Consider the following 19,272-nt stretch of genomic DNA (forward strand, 5'->3'; position numbering starts at 1 on the left):
TTATTTTAGTCGCATTTTTTCGTTTTTTTTTTTGTTTTTTAGTTTTTGTGTAGTAAAGAAAGTACTTTATGTAAGTACTTTTTGTTATGCGTGTGTATGTGTGTGATTCTTATGTTTTGGTATTTTTGTTTTTTAACAAATGGCAAACTAAATTCATTGTATTTAATTTGTTTTCTCTTCGCCCCACAAAAATTAAATAAATTCTCACAAAAATTAGCCACTCAACGAGGCTAACACTTCCACTAAAGTTTATAAATATTTCTGTTATAATTTGCTTTTTGTTTTTCAACGAAATTAGCAACTTAAAGCTTCGTGTAAACACCGCCTAAACACACACATGCAGCCGAACGTGCCTGTTGCATGCGCGCGTATGGGAGGGAGTGTGTGTGTATTTAGTTGCTAACTGCATTATGCGTTTTTACGACTTCATTTGGATGGCGCCAAATACAATAAAATACAATACAATATTGTAGATTATTTAAAATTTAACATATAGGAGTATATAATGAATATTAATTTAAGCTGAGCTGCAGTTTCGCAGTTTTACTTCTTTTCCTTTAAGTTTTCAAAGAAAAATTATTTCAGGTACTTTATAACTTAAAAGTAAGAAACTTAAATACGTATATTTAGTGTAAATTTAAAATTAAACAAAAAAATGAAAATGAAATTACTGAAAATTGCATAATTAACTATATATATGAATTCATATTTTGATGTAGAAAATTTCATTCGAGTGACTTTCGTCCTTTCTTCTGCCGTTTTCTGTCTTCCCGGCTTCTGTCTTTTATTCGCATTTTCAAAGCACAGTCTGCGCTCACTTTTGTAAGTAATTTATTTCAAGTATGCAAGTTCAGTTACATTGTTTTTGTTTTTGTTTTTTGGAAATGTTTGTAGTTAGCATTTAAATGTAAGGAATTTTTTGTGTGCCATCTCGCAAAGCAGAACGAAACGTGAAATGTGTTATTTTAGGCGCAGGGGCGTTTTCGCGTTGCAAGTTGGCATTTAAGCGCGCAAAAATGGAGAGCAGCAGTTTTTCAAGCAACTTTCGGCTTGAATTGAAATTGTCGCAAAATTTTTGAAAGTTAAATATTTCAAATTTTTTGCCTTTAAATTTTTATGCTCTTAAAATTTGTATGGGGCACAGAATTTTTTGTTTTTTAAATGTTTATAGTTCGTAAAATTTGAGTGGGACCCAGATTTTTTTGTTTTTTAAATATTTAAAGCTCGTAAAATTTGTATGCGGCCCAGATGTACATATTTATATTACCTTTCATGAGCGAAAGTGCTTTCATTAGCGCTTAACTTACGAGTTTCACGCCTACTAAATAAATTAAAAAAAAAAAAAAAAAAAAATTTAAGTGAAAATAAATTTTTTCAATTTGAATGTGAAATTTTTGAGAAAAATATGAAAATGCATATGAAAAAATAAAAAAACAACCTACGGTTCTATGCATGTGTATAACGGATCTATGTATGCAATCACGCTAGCACTGCACGCCAAAACCCGTTATGGAATGTTTAAACCAGGCGTTTTTTTCACAAATCTCACACTGCAGCCATATTGGAACGCTGGCTTGGCTCAATAAACCGTTAAAAATTGTCACATCCAGCAATGTTTCGCAAACCTTCTTGAGAAGGGTTTTAACATGGCACAAAAGCAAAACCCAGGCAGAGCCAAAGTTGCCATTCAAAAAAGAGTTTCATTTACTAGTCGTGGATGTCTGGTGCGAAAGCAAAATGAAAACTAGAATTAAAAATTCTTATTTTTTCAATATACAGGTTGGCGTACACGGAACAAAACGTATTGTATGTACTATTTTAGGCGCAGGGACGTTTTCGTGTTGCCAGTTATCATTTAAGCGCACAAAAATGGATAGCAGCAGTTTCTCGTTTGGGCCAAACTGAATCTCGAACCACTACAATTTTTGTCCGCCTCCGAAAGTCAGATGGTCGTTTCGATGAGAAGATAAGTTTTATCATAACAGAAATTCACTCGGAGTTAGCGGAGGGAGCGCGTGTGTGACGACCGTTATTGGAAGAAAAAAGTTTGTTTCATCTACGCACTGGGGTTCACACAAGCGGATGTACGGACGGGCGATAGGCCCAGTAAAATATGTAGCTCTGTCTAGTGTGCTAAACCTCAAGGACGGAAGGCGGTTACTTTTAGTATTGTCTGAAAGCCAGAAAGTAGGTTGGTTTTGGTTAGAACGCGCTGTGGAAGTACAGTCAAACTTTGATAACCCGAACTTCTACAACTCGAGTTTTCTATAACTCGAACTAAATCGAATGACATTCAATTTTAGTTCCATAACGCGAATAAGAGTCTTGGCACAGGCTTCACTAAGTCGAAGAATCCTAAGAATCCTAAATAATGTATGTTTTTATTTTGTTTTCTTGAGTGAAGCCCTTATGTAACTGATTTATTTATTTTTTACATTTTTCCTTTGTGTAAAGTTTCATTTCTACGAGTATTACCGAAGTCTTCATAAGTGGAAAATATTATTTGCGTATGGGTGATTCGAGTTATAGAAGTTTGACTGTAGCATAAATTGATTTCTGAGCGCTCTCAGGTCCCCGTTTTGTCTTGTATAGCCGAACAAGAATGGTGAAGATCATCATAGCGGTGTGAAAATTAGACCAAACTTTTTTGAGTAGCATGAAAGCGCACGACTTTTGTATGCGCACCATAGAAAATATTGGGTGTCGTACAAAGTGCCGTGTTGCATGGCGCTCAATGTGTTAAATTCTCATTCATTTTTGTGCAATTTACTTTGCCCGCGAATATCATTTTAGTTTAAAATATTCAAATTAAGCAACACAATTCATCTACAGACGTCTCCACTTCAACTACACTTTATGCCCCCACTAACTGTATTAAATTTTTAATTTGTACAGTTGACTCAAATAATTCACCTACGTATGTGTGAAATCTTTGATTTCCTACCCCACTCTATGCTCTCAACCCTGCTTTCTGGGCCTTTTTCGTCTGCTTAGTATGCTTCTTCATTCCCCTCTTCGGCGTCTTCTTCAGCTTTTTGTCCATCTCCTTCACACCACTTCGCCGTTTGCTCTGCATTACGTCATCATGCCTACGCCAATAGTGCAACATCAAACTGGTGCGCTGCCCGAACGCCTGCTTGCAATAACGACAGCTTTGCTGCTTGGCACAATGCTTCCAGTATTTGTGTAGCGCTAATGACCCGTTCGTGTGATAGTTGAATACGAGCATTGTGGCAGCGCGCCGCTTGTCTTGGGCGCACGTACGGCAGCTCAGCTTCTTATCGACCATGCGATTCAAGTACTTGTCGCGCAGCATGGCCACTATAACCTCCGGCGGGGCGCGTATTTTCTTAGGCTGTGCCTGCTTGCGTGACGAGCGCTTGTCTTGGCTGTTCTGGCCTCCGCCAGCAGTTTTTAGTTGTTGTTGTTGTTGAACGGGTAGGGGTGTGGGTACTGGTTGGATGACCGAAACCTGTGCTGCCTTTGGCATCACTGTCGCTTCTGGCGTGGGGAAAAATTCATATGTCTTCGACTTGGGCACGGAAATGGGCGGGTGTATGTTCGGAATGAGTGGTGGCATGTCGTACGTAGAATTTTTGCTAAAGTCCAGAGGCGCAGTGAGGTACTGCTGCTGGCAAGCAGCATCCGCCAATAATGGCAATAGTGTAGCTATTTGTGAAAAGGCTGGCTGCGGTTGTGGCTGCTGCATTGGTTGCTGTTGGTGCATTGGTTGCTGTTGGTGCATTGATTGTTGCTGGCGTATTGGTTGTGGCTGGTGCATTGGTTGTTGCTGCTGCTGCATTGTTGGTGGCCGGGCGGGTATGATTGGTGCTAGGGTCACTGCGGGCGGTGGTATTATTAGCGGCGAACGCATGGGACTCGACGGGGAAGCATTGCCGGCAGACGCTTTTGGTGTGATAGTTAGGGTTATGTCGTCTTTATTGAGCAAAAACTCGATGCAACCCTCGGTCTCGCTACGCAGGCGATTGCATCGCTTTGGTAAGGGTTGCTGTGGCGGTTGTGGTTCTGGTGTCGGTTGTCTCTCATGTGCCATTTCGGCAGCCATCGGCATAGACGTCTCGGTATAATATTTGTTGATCATGTCTTTAACATAATTTTCTATTGCGGAGTTGACTTTATTCAGATTCTGATATTCCAGAGCGGCGAGGAGTGTGGCAGCATTTTGTTTGTTATTCTCTTTGTTTGCGATGTTGTTGCGCAAATTATCGATCATTTCACGACGATATTCGCGTCTCTTCGTCTGTGGGTTGTTGTTCTTCTGGTAGTTTATTGGTTTGTTGTGATTATTGTTATTCGCGGGAGGCGATCTAATAAGCTGCTCTCGATTTTCATCGTTGCCCCAGAGTGGCTGGTTTTTACGCTTGTGATTAGCCGCTGCTGCTGCCATGATTCCGATTACTGATCCTGATGTTTCAGGAGAATCGAAATTTCCGCTCCAGAATGCCGATATCGCCTGTCTCTGCTCACTGTTCCCCATACCGCTGCTGTTGTTTTTTCTGCTGCTCTTGCTGCTTCTGCTGCGTTGGTGCATTGCTGTTGTTGAACCAGCTGAACGTCGCTTGCCATCAATTTTTAACGGCGATGTGATATAATCACTCGACGATGTCGACGAGGCGGACGATGGTGTACACTCATCGTCTTCGCCGGTCGAATACTGACGCTGACGCATTTGACCGTTGATGTTGTGCATTTGTTGCTGGTTATAATTAATACGGAGCTCCTGTTGCTGCTGCTGCTGCAGAAGATGTTGATAGTTGTTAGCATAGGTGGTGTTGTTACTTAGGGAAGGGACTAGCGTCGCAGCCTCTTTGGTCGTCCATTGTGATGAAGGCAGTTTATTATTGAACAGGAGTTGATGATTAGCTGGAATTTTCAACTCGTGCACGCCTCCCGCCTTAGGAAAATCCTGAGCGACTGAAGCGGTGTTGCGACTAATGGCGTCCATTTTTAGTAGACTGTTTGAAGAAGAAGAGAGGAGAAAAATAGAGATTAGTAAAAAAAACAAACGTAATGAGAAGAGGAATACAATTAGAAGAAAATAAATGTATCTGCATATGTATGCGTGTAGTCGAAAAAGTTAAAAAAATAAAAATAATAATATTAAACAACAGGAAGTGAAGATAAGCAGTAAAGCAAATTTAATTAAAAACTTTAAAAAACGCTAAAAAAATAGTACATTTAAATAAAATAAAGAAAATAAATAAAAATAAGTTAAATAAAAATTGCCCAAATAAATTAAACAGACAAAAGTGAAGTAAAATAGTAAATAAAAAGTAAATTTAATGAAAAAAAATATTAAATTTTTATTCAAATTAAAAATTTATTAATTAGAAATAAAATAAAACAAAATCAAATGTGAATAAATGAAATAATAAATAAATAAAACATTAATTAAATTAAAAAATAGAAAAAAAAGAAAAACGTGATGGATAAAAAACGAAGTGAAATTAAACAACTCAATATGAAATATAATATTAATATAACATAGTACATCGATTAAATTGAACAAAAAAACCGTTAGATAAAAATAAAGCGATGCAAGCAAATTTAAAATAAAATTAATTCAGATAAGTTAAGTATATAAAAATAAAAAATACAAAAAACGTTTTAAAAATCTGGAAATCAAAAATAATAAAACATTAAATTAAAAAAAGAGAGATAACTCAACTGAGAATAAAGCAGAACTAAAATAAGTTGTGTTAAATAAATTAAAAAAATTTTAGAATTAAAAAAAAATCAATTTAGAAGAAAAGAAGGCGATATAAAACAATTTAGATTAATTAAATTAAATTAAACTGAGTTCAATAAATAAATATGAGTTTTAGAATTACAAATTAAAAAAAAACTAAAGTCATATAAAAATTGGCAACGAACTAAAAATATCTTAGAATTAAAAAATTTTTTTAGAAAAAAACTAAGGTGGTATAAAAAATTAGAAACGAATTTAATTGAATAAAACTGAGTTAATAAATAAAAATTAATTTTAGAATTAAAAAAAAAAAACTACAGCGATATAAAAAAGTAGACACCAATTGAATTAAATTAAATTGAGTTGAATAAAAAAGACAATTTAAATTAAAAACAGATTGTAGAAAAAAATAAAAAAAAATAAGTAAAAAAAATGTTTAAACTTAAAAAATTTATTTAGAAGAAACTAAGGTGATATAAAAAATAGAAAATAATTAAATTAAATTAAACTGAGTTCAATATATAACAATTCGTTTTAGAATTACAAATTAAAAGCAAAAACTCAAGAGATATAAAATATTGGCAAATAACTAAAATAACTAATGTGAAATAACAAATTAGAAAGCAATTTATTTAAATTAAACCGAGAAATAAATAAAAATTAATTTTAGAATTAAAAAACAGCGATGTAAAAAATGAGAAAATAATTGAATTAAATTAAATTGAGTTAAATAAAAAAAATATTTTAGAATTAAAAATAAAAAGTCGAATAAAAAATTGGAACAAATGTAATTAAATTAAACTCAGTTAAAAAGCAAAAATTAATTTTGGAATTAAAAAAAGGTTAGAGAAAATTAAAGTAATATAAAAAAGTGGGAAATAATTAAATTGGGTTAAACCAAAAAAAATTTGTTCGAAAACTAAACAAAACGTTGGAAAAATTAAAGTGATGTCAAAAATGGGAAAATTATTAAATTAAATTGCATTAAATAATAAATAATAATTTTAGAATAAATAATAAAAAAACTAAAATGATATAAAAAATTGTAAAAACAAATTTAATTATATTAAACTGAGTGGAATAAATAAAATTATAAATAAATTAGTTTGAAAATAAAAAAGTTAGGTAAAGCCAGTTGAAAAAAAACTAATTAAATAAATAAAATAAAAATAAATATTAAATAAAATAATTAAAAAAAAAATCAAATTGAAAAAAAGTTAGACAAAAGTAAGCTTAATTAAGAGTTTAAAATAAAACTAATATTGCACGGCAATAAATTAAAATTATTACATAAAATAAAATTAATTAAAGTTACAATTTAAAAAATAAAATAAATTAAAATATAAAATAATATAAACGAAACGAAACAGAATGAAATTAAATACATAGCGACGAAAGCCAGATAAAAATAAAATTACATAAGTAAAAAACAATCAAATTAAAAAAATATTTACAAAAATAAAATTAATTTAAAATACGAAAAACAAAGCGAATAAAACATAGTAATAAATTCAAATGAAAATATAAAATCAAAGAAATGAAAATGTAAAATCAAAGAAGTTGAAATATAAAATCAAAGACTCTAAAACATAAAATCAAAGAAATTAAAACATAAAATCAAATAAATTGAAATTAAACACATAACAAAATAATAAATTAAACAACGTTAGACAAAAATAAAAAGTAAAAATAAAATAATGTGTGAATGTGCAAAAAAAAAGCAATTATAACCAATTTACATTAAAAATTCAATAATGAATGTTATATTAAAAAAAGAAAGCAGGCCTTTAAGAATGCGAAAATAACAAATCGGCAACGAAAAATTCTTCAAATAACCAAAATTTTCGAGTATTCATATGTAGGTATGTATGTATGTTTATAGACGAACTCGTTCTATAAGTTTTTCACACAGCTAAGGGGCACAACAAAAACAAAATAACTTCAAACTTTTCAAATGAAAATCTCATATTTTTAATTTTCATATACTTTCTCATTTAATTATATGGAATAAATGAAAAACTCAATGATAATCAGCCGCAAAGCTGCCAAAAAAACAAAAAAAACTAACAAAAAAACAAAAAAAAAAAACAAATCACACAAAATGCATAAGAAAAATACCAAAAATCACGAACAAACGAAAGACTAAAAACACAAACTTGTACACGCCCCATTTGTATGCTGTGTATGCATGTGTGCATGTATATGTGTATGTACATACACAAAATGAACAAAAGCATTTCTATTTGTTTTTTTTTTTTGGTTTGTCTTTCATTTACCGCGCATAGTCTTCCGGATCACTTCCGTCGGCCTCAAGATATTGAAATAATCGTTCCGAGCCGCGTTTTTGTGCGGCTGCATTGGGCAAACCGCCCGTTAGTAGATCGTGTGGCGGTATTAGTGAACCATTGGCACTTAGGCGCCAACCCACCATCGAAGTGGGATTTACAATGATTTCCTGTAGTGGACCGCCGGTCACATTACCGCTGCCATTATCATTCGTTGTTGTTGTGGTGTAAATGGTAACCGAACCACCACCACCAACGTTGCCGCCATGATTACTGGAAGTGGATGAGCCGCCGCCACCGCCACCACTATGAGTTGTGTGACTTTTTTGGGCAGAAGATAGAAAAATTTTAGATTTTTTCCTTCTTGTTTTTGTATTTTTTTTTTAAGAAAGAAATTATATTTTTTAGTTAAATACAATAAAAATTTATGCGAAAACTTTACTTTAAATTACAGTTTTTTATCTTTCCGAAAACCTATTAATTTTTTTTTTGTTTTGTTTTTTGCGATCAATTTTTTTTACATTTTCATTAACGCTCATTGCGAGATATTCCTAATTTTCAATTTATTCCCTTATTTAAATTACACATTTTCGAAATTACATAAATTTCAAAACTACTAAGATTCCTTGGCTACTACAATTTCGTCTATATTCACTTTCCTAGTCCGTCTACCTTTTTAACGGCATGGAAGAATTAGCTGTATTAACTGTTTATTTACCAGTATGCCACACTCGAATTTGGAAACATATTTACACTTGAGTTATTCGTTATTAAAGTGTTGCCAATTGTACGCAAAACGTCCGAGCTCGAATTCGAATTGGACGCAATGCCGTTACTTAAGTGATTAGTTGGATTTAGATTGCCTCGCGCCGACCGCGTATCGCTGGGACTGCGAGCGCAAGGCGAGGTGGAAAGCAAAGAGAAGAAAGAAGAATTATGATCATTAAATTTTAGTGCATATGTTTTTGAAGGTACTGCCTTCTTTGTTAGTTTCACTACACAAATCTTAGAGCTAATTGTTAGTGGAGGTTAGTACTTTGCTACTTGGATTACTTGCAGTCTCTCGCACGCCTTCAATGCCAATTCCATATGCATTAATAATTAAATTAGGAAAATATACAACAACAAGAGATACTCACTGCACTTCGTTGACGTGCGCCTGGAACTCCTCCTGCGTGTCGCCGAGGAAGGAGCACTTATTGCAGACACGTTTGTCGTGCACCTTCAGCACGTGCGTGGCCAAGCGTTCGGAGCGCGCGGCCTTATAGTCGCACAACAAACAGACAAACGGTTTTGTGTGCGTATTCACGTGCCGCTTTAAGCCCCATCTATCGGCACCGGACCACGGGCAGAACTCGCAGTTGAATCGTTTCTCGCGTTTCGGCTTAATACTGCCACTAGCAGCGCCAGAGTTGCCAATAATGCCACCATTGCCACTGCCACTGGCGCCGATGTCATCCTGCTTCTCTTGTTTGAGTTGAGGCAATGGCGCATCAGCAGCCGTTGCCACTGCTTCAATAGTCTCGGCAATACTCATAATAGATGAAGTGGGCTGACGTTGCGCCTCCATGAATGCATTTTGTTGTACGATCGCGCCCTGGAATATGATGTTGGGCTTCTGCTCGGGTGAGCCACAACCGGCGTTCGGAATGTTTACCTGTTGATTGTTTATCGCCGGTAAAGCGACATTGACACGCACGGCGGCATGATGATTGCTACCGACGCCGCCATTGTTGGACGTACTTGAGGATGCGGGACGTCGAGTCTTATTGATGTCGTATTCCAGTTCGCGATGCATGCGCAGAAAATGTTTCTTCACATGATCGGCCCGATTGAATTGCTTCATGCAAGCGTAACACTGGAAGGGCTTGTCCTCTTTGTGTATGTTCTCGTGGCGAGTGTAGAGATCTCGTCGATCGGTGGAGTAGGAACAGTGAGAGCAGGCGTAACGTTTACGTAGTGCTACGACGCCATTATTGTTGCTATTGTCGCAATTTTGGTGGCCGTTGGACCGTCTGCGACTAGTTCTGCCACGAGCAGCATTGGCTGCACCGGTGGCAATGCCATTCGATGGTGTGGGTGCCGCTTGTTGTTGGGCCTGGCCGGTGTTCATGGTGTTGCCGGAGGTTGTGGGACTAGTGTAAATTATTTCGGTGGTGGAGTCGTTGCGATTTTTGGATCTGAAAGTGCAGAAAAAAAATTTACGTTTAAATAACTTTGTTTGCTTTTTACTAAAAACAGTAAAACAAAAAAATTAATTAATAGAATATCGATTATATAAGCAAATGGGGTGGAATTAAGCGTAAAAAAGCGTGAGTGGAAAAAAACGTAAGTAAAACATATTCAAATTATGTAAAAGAATATAAAAGAATAAATAGTAAAAATTGTAATATTACGTAAAAAATATAAAAAAAAAAATAAAAAACTATTCAAATTATATACAAAACCATTACATAGTAAAAATTAATTAAGAAAACGACTTAAGTAAAAAATATTAGTTTTTTTCTCATTAAAAAAAAAAATAAATAATGTAAGGCAATCGGGAAAAAGCCCATTCAAATAAAAAATATTCAAGAAATTTTGAAAATATTATACAATATATAAATAAAAAAAAAAAAATGAATACTAAAAATGTAATAAAAAATGAATTGAGTACAAACTGTTTTTTAAAAGATACCTAAGCAGTCATAATAAAAATATACAAAAAAAAAAAATTACAAAAAAAAAGAAATAATAAAATAAAGTTAAAAAAAAATATTTGCATGATGAAAAATTATACAAAAAAAAAAATGAAGTAGTGGAAATAAAATAAAAAATGAATGCGGTAAAACATATTAAAAAAAATGTAAATAGTCAGAGTAAAATCAGAAATATTTATTTAAAGCAAGAAATATTAAAAAAATATGTATACAAACTTTAATAGCAAAAACAAAAAATAAAAAAAATAAAGGAGGCAAAAAATTTCAATAGTTCGAGTAAAATAAAAAATAAATTAAGTGACGAACATTAAAAATATGTATAAAAACCTTTAATAGCAAAAAAAAAAAAATAAAATAATATAAAAAATTAGGTAAAAAGTATTAAAAAAATTTAAATAGGCAGAGTAAAATAAAAATAAATTATTGAAAATAAAAATATTAAAAAAAAATTATAAAAAACTCTAATTGCAAAAAAAAAGTAAACTTTTGAGGTAAAAAAATTAGGTAAAAAGTGTTAAAAAAATTTAAATAGTCAGAGTAAAATAAAAATAAATTATTGAAAATAAAAATATTATATTAAAAAAAAAATTATAAAAAACTCTAATTGCAAAAAATAGTAAACTTTTGAGGTAAAAAAATTTAATAGTCAGAGTGATAAAAAAAGATAAATTAAGTGCGAATATTAAAAATATGGTTAAAAAAATTAACAGCAAACATAAAATAAAAATTAAAAAAAATTTAAATTAATCAGAGTAAAATAAAAAGTAAATAAAGCAAAAAATATTAAAAAATATGTAACGAAAAAATAGTAAAATGAAAACAAGGAAATCTAAATTAAAGATATACATTAAAAAATACTAAGTTTTTTATAATTTTCCCCCAATTTTCAAATTAAAAACGGCCTAAATTGATAAAAGCATATCTACTTAAGTAAAAAATAAATAAACACCAAATAAATGATAATAAATTGTAGTAAAATAAATAAAACAAATACGACGCCCTTTCTAAATCTTATTCGCAACAGTAGCATTTCCAACAAAAATACAAAACTGAGCACAAAACTAAAATCTTTGACAATCAGCGAACGCCAGCGTATTGAAACATATGGTATACCATTATCCGCTGTTATACGGAGTTCTACCCATGAGAGAGTTCAGTTCTGCATGCATTTTATTTTCTAATATTTCTACGATGTTGCTACAGAAACAGAGAACTACAATTTTATGCAGCCGCCAAATGGCAGATGGTTTTTAAGAGGTGCTTTTTCATGGCAGTAATACAGCTCGGCCAAACACCTAACAGAAGTGTACGCTCGAATTATTATTATTGTTAGTACATTCGTAGATTTGCCATTGCTTTCATGCGCACAGTGGACTTTCAAACCGGGCCCAACTGTCGTCATTCACCTATGACGGCCGTATTTTCTAAGCTTTTTGATATTTTCGTTCTATGAACGTAACTTAAAATGTCTTATCATCAATTATGGAATTCATTTACTTAAGTAGTTGTAAAGGAATGTATTTTGTTTACTCCAAACACACATCCCTGCATTGTCCTCTTAAATTCTGAAAAGCAAAAGAAGGACAATGCAGGCATGAATAACCGCACCAATTTCACAACAAAGGTTTTAGTTTACAAAAACCTCGGCTTGAACCAACCAGGAACTCGCTACAAAAAGTATCATCATCATCGAAATCCAATCATACAATTCTGAAATACATACAACTGAACCGTAACCCCATAATTTTGCTCTATTCGGCATCGACCACTTGTCGTTGGCATACCGCGACATATTCTGCTGCGCTCACTATTGAGTTTCTTTCGCACTCAGTCTTAAAATTGAAGTGTATTAATTCGTATATTCGATTATCCATTAAACAAGTTTCATATAATTGATTCAATACTATTTTCAACCTGACCTAAATTTTGCACTATTCATCGTAGTTTCACCCACAAATGCCTGATGCTCTAAGGCTCCCCAATTCGGGTGGTAATACCAGGAAGAGTTCTCGCAGGTGAATGAGCAAGCCTTAAGCTCTTCTTGAAAGGGTCCATGTATGTCTTCCAAGGCAGACTTAGTTTGCATTTCCTTGTCTCTTCATATTCTCAATGTGCTTCTAAAACTGCGTTGGTGTGAAACAAACGATCGAGTTTTCTTTTTTTTATTTCTCCAATAATCTAACTTTCCAAATTTAATTTTATTTTTCATTCAAATATTTTTTTGTCACTTCAAATAAAATAGACCCCCTGCTTTTTCTGTAGCGCGCAAAAAATGCAACGCATTTATACTACCACTTTTGTGCCGAAATTTTGCAATGGCCAATGGGTATGGAATGCAAACCAGGAACGTATTGAATTTGAAGACACCAAAGATGCCGAATTGGTTAAGGAGGACTATGTGAATACGTGTGGCTTCAATTTCAGCAAGACGGTCAATCAACTGGAGGAACTGATATTTCGCCAGGAATTTCAACGTTCCGATCTTACGCACGATGCCGATGTCATACTCGTGCAGGACATAAAAAATATCGTGCTCTTCCTGGCACCCTCCGAAATCATCACGACCGATTTCATACATTTCTTGCACACTTTCACCGTCGATCGTTTCCTTCGTGCGCTCATCATCTACTTCGAGTACTATTTGAAAATGGTCGAGTTTGTGTTGATACGACGCGATGAGATCGCCGGCGAAAAGGCGCAAATACAAAGTGAAGACACGAACGAGATTAAGCGCGTCTACTCGACATATCTCATACAGCATCGTTTGCTGTTGGCACGTGAATATAGCACCATAATAATGGGTGATGGCGAGATGAAGCGCTTCTATCACATTACGCCCATTGTCAATATTTCACATTCCATTAAGGACAAGCGCTTTCATGAAGCCTTTTTGGCATTCTCCACACAAGTGGTGTGGATTGCTATGCATCGGCGCGCCTATGACTACATCGATATGGAAATGTATCGGCTCTTTCGTTCCGAGCACTTCAAGCTGAAGCGCTATGCGCACATTAATTTCACGCAAGCGGAGACCAGCATGCTCTACGGCAAGAACTATAAGCGTCGTAATTATCGTGCACAAAATTCACCACTCATTCAGGAATTGGCCAATGTATCGACGGAGGATTTGCCCATCTTGTGGATTGGTGAGCGCAAGTACCGCGGCACCGATTTGCGCATACATCAGCTGGAGTTGGAGTACATTGTGCCGGATAGTCAGTTGACCTTAATCGATATGTGTCACGGCATACTCGGACATCCTAAGGAAATCTACGATACCGTTTTGACCATCAATTGGGAAGCGGTGCGTTTTCAAAACTATTCAGAGATCTACGATCCATATCAATTGGTGCGCCAGCCGGCACTCAAGATACCCAATATCGATGAGGAGAAAATGCGCAAATATGCGCAGAAATTTGATACCTACTATCATGTGCGCATGCAATACGAACGTGTGAGTAAAGCGTTAATAGATAAATGGTGTAGACGCGATGCCGTAATCGAATGCTTTACGGAGGACATGATAACCAGCATTATAACGAAGTGTGAAAAGGAGCTGCAGAGATACTCCTATGGGCCGAGTGTAGAAGAGATAACGAACAAATTTTTGACACGAAAGAAATTACTGAGAAAGCTGTAAGAGCGGGAGTAAGCAGAAGAGAGAAAAAGAAAGAGCAACAAAAAGAAGGACAGAGACACGGAGAAAGAAATAAGGAAGGAGAAAAAAAGAAGGAAGGAGAAAAACAGAAGGAAGGTGGGAAAAAAGAAGACCGACGAACGGCGAGGGTAAAGATGGATATTTCAGGTAACTTTTGGAAGGCGTAAAATATTAGACTAGAATATATGTATTTGTGCGGAATTTATGTGAAATTGGCGAATAAGCAAATACCAGAAAAAAGCCAATAAAATTTTCATTTCCTTTCCTTCAATATTTCATCTAATGGTAACACAGTCGACATTTTTTGCATACGACAGGCACATAACATAAGATACATAACCTTATGCATTTTATTTTATAGCGAAAAAAGTGAATATACACCTGTGCTCGAAATAATAGCAGCGCGCTGAATTATTAAATTTTAACTGTTTTTTTTTTTTTGCTTTAATTTTCTTTGTTGATATTTTTATAAAAATATAGTGTATTCTGCAACAAAAACTGTATAACTGAAAGCTGCAAAATTTGTACTAAATTCACAAAAAATAAACAATAAAAAAAGTTCATCAAATGTTCATGTTTCCAATCAGAATCTTTAGAAAACTTCGAGGCATGCAGTCTTATAGCCAGTTCAGTTTTAACATAATAAAGTGCGAGTTTGAAGTCATTCAAAGAACGCGTGGGTTTTTGACAGTATTTTTCTGTTTTGCTTTGTGCATGCAATGTTGACTATTTTCTCCATATCTTTTATATGGTAAAAAATGCGCAACACCTCAGCGAAAAAAAATATCAAAAATCGAGGAAAATTTTGGCCCCTTGAAACTTGCACTTTATCATACTAATATTGAATGGGTTATAAAACTGCATACCCAGAATTTTTTTAAAATTTTTCAAAAAAAAGTTAGAAAAAAAGTTGAAAAATTTGGTATTTTTTTTTTTTGTAATTTGTGAATTTTGTACACGTTTTGAGCTTTGAGTTATATGGTTTTTGTTGCAAAATGCGCTAATGCATTAACATTCTGTAAAAACATAAAAAAAAAATTAAAAAAATTTAAAACTTAGTAAATTCGTCGCGCTTCTATTATTTTGAATGCCAGCATTTGAATTATAAAATGAATGGAGCTATTTTTTTTTTAATTTTTGTTACCCAAAAAATTTAAAAAGAATATACAATTTTACGAATTTTTGAATGAGATGGTTCCCTCCTTTTTTAATTTTTTAAGAAAAATATTGAATAAACCCTTCTTCTAATCCAATGTGTGCACAGTGGATTTATTTAGGAACTTCACAACACAATGTGAGAGCGGAAAACTATCAGACGAAGATACCTTTTGTCATACAGAGCGGGGCTGTTTAATACGCATCAGTTTAAAGCGCTTTCATTAAAAGTGGTGGCCTTAGACCAACAACAATGTTTTGCATGTTTGATTGTCAAAGCAAAGTATTGGCAAAGTAGAAAACAAAGAATGAATTCGCCTTGTTTCATTCTGGGCTGATAGCCACAGGGAAACCTCGAAAGAAAAAAAAAATCAGCTGACATACCGATATCACCTTTATTAGATACGCCTTGCGTCAGCCCCTGAAAAAATGTGTCAATTAAAAAAAATAATCAGAATATGTTGAAAATTAAATATTGTACGAAATGAAAAAAATATTCATTGTGCGCCACATTTTCCCCACACACTTGAAGAAATTCATGAGAGCTAAGGAAACTATTTTTTCCTTGCTTTAAATTTCGATTTTCAAAGAAATTATCTACTTTGGAAATCGGTAGAATTGAATTTCCTTCCCTGCTTCTATTTGTAGCAATACTTTTGCTGATCCATCCTAGTGACACTTATGGCTCGTTCGTTGGAAGAAGGCGACGACATATTAAATGCAAAACTCTAAAGTCATTTAATTTTTCTCTAATTTTTCAATTTTCGAGTTATGACGTTCTTCATTCAAACGAGCGATATGTACGCACAAATGTTTAAATGAAACCCTTTATAAATAAGCATTCACTCTTTATAGCCACGTACTTTGACTTAGATGTACCAGGTTGTGGCTGCAGCTGTTGTTGTTGCTGTTGCTGCTGCTGCTGTTGATGTTGCTGTTGTTGAGTAGCAGTCGTATAGCTTTGCAATTTACCACCTGTTGCCGTTGGTGTTGTCCACTGTACGATTTGTGTCTGCTGTTGTTGTTGCTGTTGATGCTGTTGTTGTTGTTGGTCTGCGCCGCCACCAGTGCCAGTAGCGGTGGTGGTAGTAAAACCATTCTGCATTAGCGCCGCCAGCCCAAATGCCGTACTCAAATGATCATCCGATTTGCCGAAACTGCCGCTTGTCGTTGCCACCACCACAGAACCCTCGGGTTGTTGTTGGATTACAACATTTGTAGCGCCAGCAGCTGTTGCTGCTACATTGGTCGAACCACTGGCAACGACGGCATTATTCTCATATTCGATGGTGGGTGCAGCGCTGCGATCGATTTGCTGAAGAAGGTGCAGCAGACAAAGGAAGGATAAAAAAAAATGTAAAAAAAAACAGAAAAGATAAGCGTATAATAAGTAAGAGGTTTACACATTTGTGTGTGTGTGTTTGTATGCGTTCATGAGTATAAATAAAGGGTGTCGCAAAGTGACGCCGCCTAGATGTCAGTATGAATAATTCCTAGACGGTTTGTTTCTTCATGTCATCATATTTGTCAAGCAGGCAGATGCACAATTTTAGGCGATAGAGCAAGGCTTTAAAATTATTGAAGCTTATTATGAAAATGGCCGATCTTGAAGAACAACGTGTTTCTTTTGGGGAAAATAATCGTCCGCTTGAGTCTACCATTCAAAGGTTGGTGAACAAATTTCAAGAAAATGGATGCGTCGCGGATAGAAAAAGGACTTGCAGCCCAAAAGCTGGACGTTCTATTGAGAGTATTGCTGCTGTAGCGCAAAGTGTGGCTGAACAACCTTCAAAATCGATATCTCGACGTTCTTAACAACTAGGCATTCATGAATCGACTGTTTGGAGGATTATACCTGCACATTTAAGTGATGCCATTTTTCACAAGTAGTTGTTAAGAGCCGTATTTTGACTAAAAATAGTGAAACCTGTAAGCATTTAAATTGTTCCTTCTTTTATTTTTAAACAATATCTTCGCGCGTCTTTTGAGAGACCCTTTATAACGAGAAGTGTTGTAGTATGTATGTCTGTATTCGTGTGTGTGTGCGCGCGTGTTTGTGAGATGGTGCAGTGAGTCAATCGCCAGTATTGAACTTACCAGATTAGTGAATGAGCGCTCGCCCTCGGGTGCTGTGGGCCCAGTGGTTGCCACCTGCGCAACCGGTGTGCCCAGCGTATGTAGCCCATTTCCTGTCTCTTCCCCATATAATTTTCTTGTGATTTCTTTGAACATATCTTCATATGTTTCGACATTTGAAGACGGTGTTAATGATGCCATTGCTGAAATGAAATGTTCGCTGCAATGCTGCTACTACTACAAATACCGGCCGTCACAAACTGTAAGCACAGAGAGAAAAAAGAAACCCCCCAACGAGGAGGAGAAAGAGATTGTGGTTTAGTCAAAGGGTTATATGTACACATGTACATATGTATGTATATGTGTGCAAGCATGTATGAGTAAATAGAGTTGTATATGTACATGTACGTATGTATGTATGCATATCGGGGGGTGAGATTGAAAAACATTCATATTGCGAAATAAGACTGAAAAAATTGTTTGCGAAATAGCCGCACATCCGTTGCGTTTCGATTTTTCCACTCATTCATTTTGTGTTTTTGTGACTTTCTTTATTTCTTAGTTGGTTTTTTATTTAACCGCCTTGGCAGATATCCAAATGGTTTTTTACTGTCCTACCAACGTTGAGCAGAGTAAGTAGTCCCATCTGTCCATATTTTGTGGCTTGCCACTTAGTCTTGGCTCAACTACATGTACGTATGGATGTATATGTGTATGTGCCTGTGTGTATGCATGCACATTGGTTCATACACCACTTTGGCTTTGAAGGTGCGGACGGGTGCCCGGCCGTGCAAAAGTTAAATTGCCAACGACAGCTGACTGACATTTCCAGGAATACCAACGCTGCTGATACATGATGCGCTGCGTCAAGGCAACAAAAAGCAACAACAATAATACAATTAAAAGACGAATAAAAAATGCAGTTGGCGTTAAGTTAAGTGAATGGGAGAGGAGTTACATTTGCATTTGTTGTTGGTGGTGGTGCTATTGGTGGTGATGGTTAGTGTTGGGATGGCATTTGCTGTGCTTGAGCGGAGATAAGGAAGTCGGCGCTGCAATACGAACGAATCAACAGACAAAGTACTTAGGTATGTATGTGCGTTCATCACCAACAACAATGGCGGGAAGCTGGGCACCTACGACAAAAATGCTGAGTCATCATTCATAAATGTAGCTGTGTGATTGTCCGTCTGCCTAGCTAACTGACAAAAGGCGAACGCGTCAGTGGATGTATTGACACCCACCAAAAGGTGTACTGACTTGAAAGGTATAAAGCGATGAAGCCAGCACAAAGCGCAATAAATATTTGGAATGTGTATGCGGGAGGAGACAACGCTGTTGTTGTGAAGAGTTAATTGAATATTTTTTTACATTGCACTGAAAAAAATCTTACGAGTTTTGAATGCAGTGAAAATTTCCGATTGAAATGATTTGTTTAACTTTAAATTTGTTTGACTCTAAATAAAACAAAATAGATAAAGAAAATTCGAAAGATAGCACGGCATAGAAAATGCCAAACATAAATTAAGGAAATTAAAAAAACAGAAATAATAATAAGCAATTAAAATTTTAAAATTAATTTAAAAAATTAAAAAAAAAAAAAAAATTATATAAAATAAAATACATAGAATAAATAACTAAACGGAAAAAAAAAATAAATAAGTACAAATTTAAAACTTTAAATAAAAC

At 34.8% G+C, this 19,272-nt stretch overlaps 2 protein-coding genes across 5 annotated transcripts in view; one reads left to right on the forward strand and one right to left on the reverse strand.

Annotated features, from left to right (window-relative positions):
* LOC128868092 (protein charlatan) overlaps positions 1-19,272 on the reverse strand; it is an 89,837-nt gene continuing 70,565 nt past the window's right edge. For 2 of the 4 annotated variants that reach the window (XM_054109823.1, XM_054109822.1), the window contains 6 exons: positions 17,605-17,843; positions 16,371-16,822; positions 9,135-10,175; positions 8,714-8,884; positions 7,987-8,316; positions 1-4,976 (listed from right to left, as the gene is read on the reverse strand). In XM_054109823.1, coding sequence (XP_053965798.1) covers positions 2,951-4,976; positions 7,987-8,316; positions 8,714-8,884; positions 9,135-10,175; positions 16,371-16,822; positions 17,605-17,784 — 4,200 coding nt within the window. In that variant the 5' untranslated portion in view covers positions 17,785-17,843 and the 3' untranslated portion in view covers positions 1-2,950. The remainder of the gene's footprint in view (positions 4,977-7,986; positions 8,317-8,713; positions 8,885-9,134; positions 10,176-16,370; positions 16,823-17,604; positions 17,844-19,272) is intronic. The other 2 variants (XM_054109825.1, XM_054109824.1) reach the window with 2 other exon arrangements.
* Positions 12,836-15,200, forward strand: LOC128868093 (protein phosphatase 1 regulatory subunit 36-like). Its single transcript, XM_054109827.1, has one exon. It carries the CDS (start codon positions 12,967-12,969, stop codon positions 14,332-14,334), a length of 1,368 nt encoding a protein of 455 aa, XP_053965802.1. The 5' UTR covers positions 12,836-12,966; the 3' UTR covers positions 14,335-15,200.

Source organism: Anastrepha ludens, chromosome 6 (assembly GCF_028408465.1).
Source record: "Anastrepha ludens isolate Willacy chromosome 6, idAnaLude1.1, whole genome shotgun sequence".
NCBI lineage: Eukaryota > Metazoa > Arthropoda > Insecta > Diptera > Tephritidae > Anastrepha > Anastrepha ludens.

What these genes read in the sequence shown, in the direction of transcription:
- LOC128868093 (XM_054109827.1), top strand. Translation starts at nt 12,967, where the DNA reads ATGCAACGCATTTATACTACCACTTTTGTGCCGAAATTTTGCAATGGC.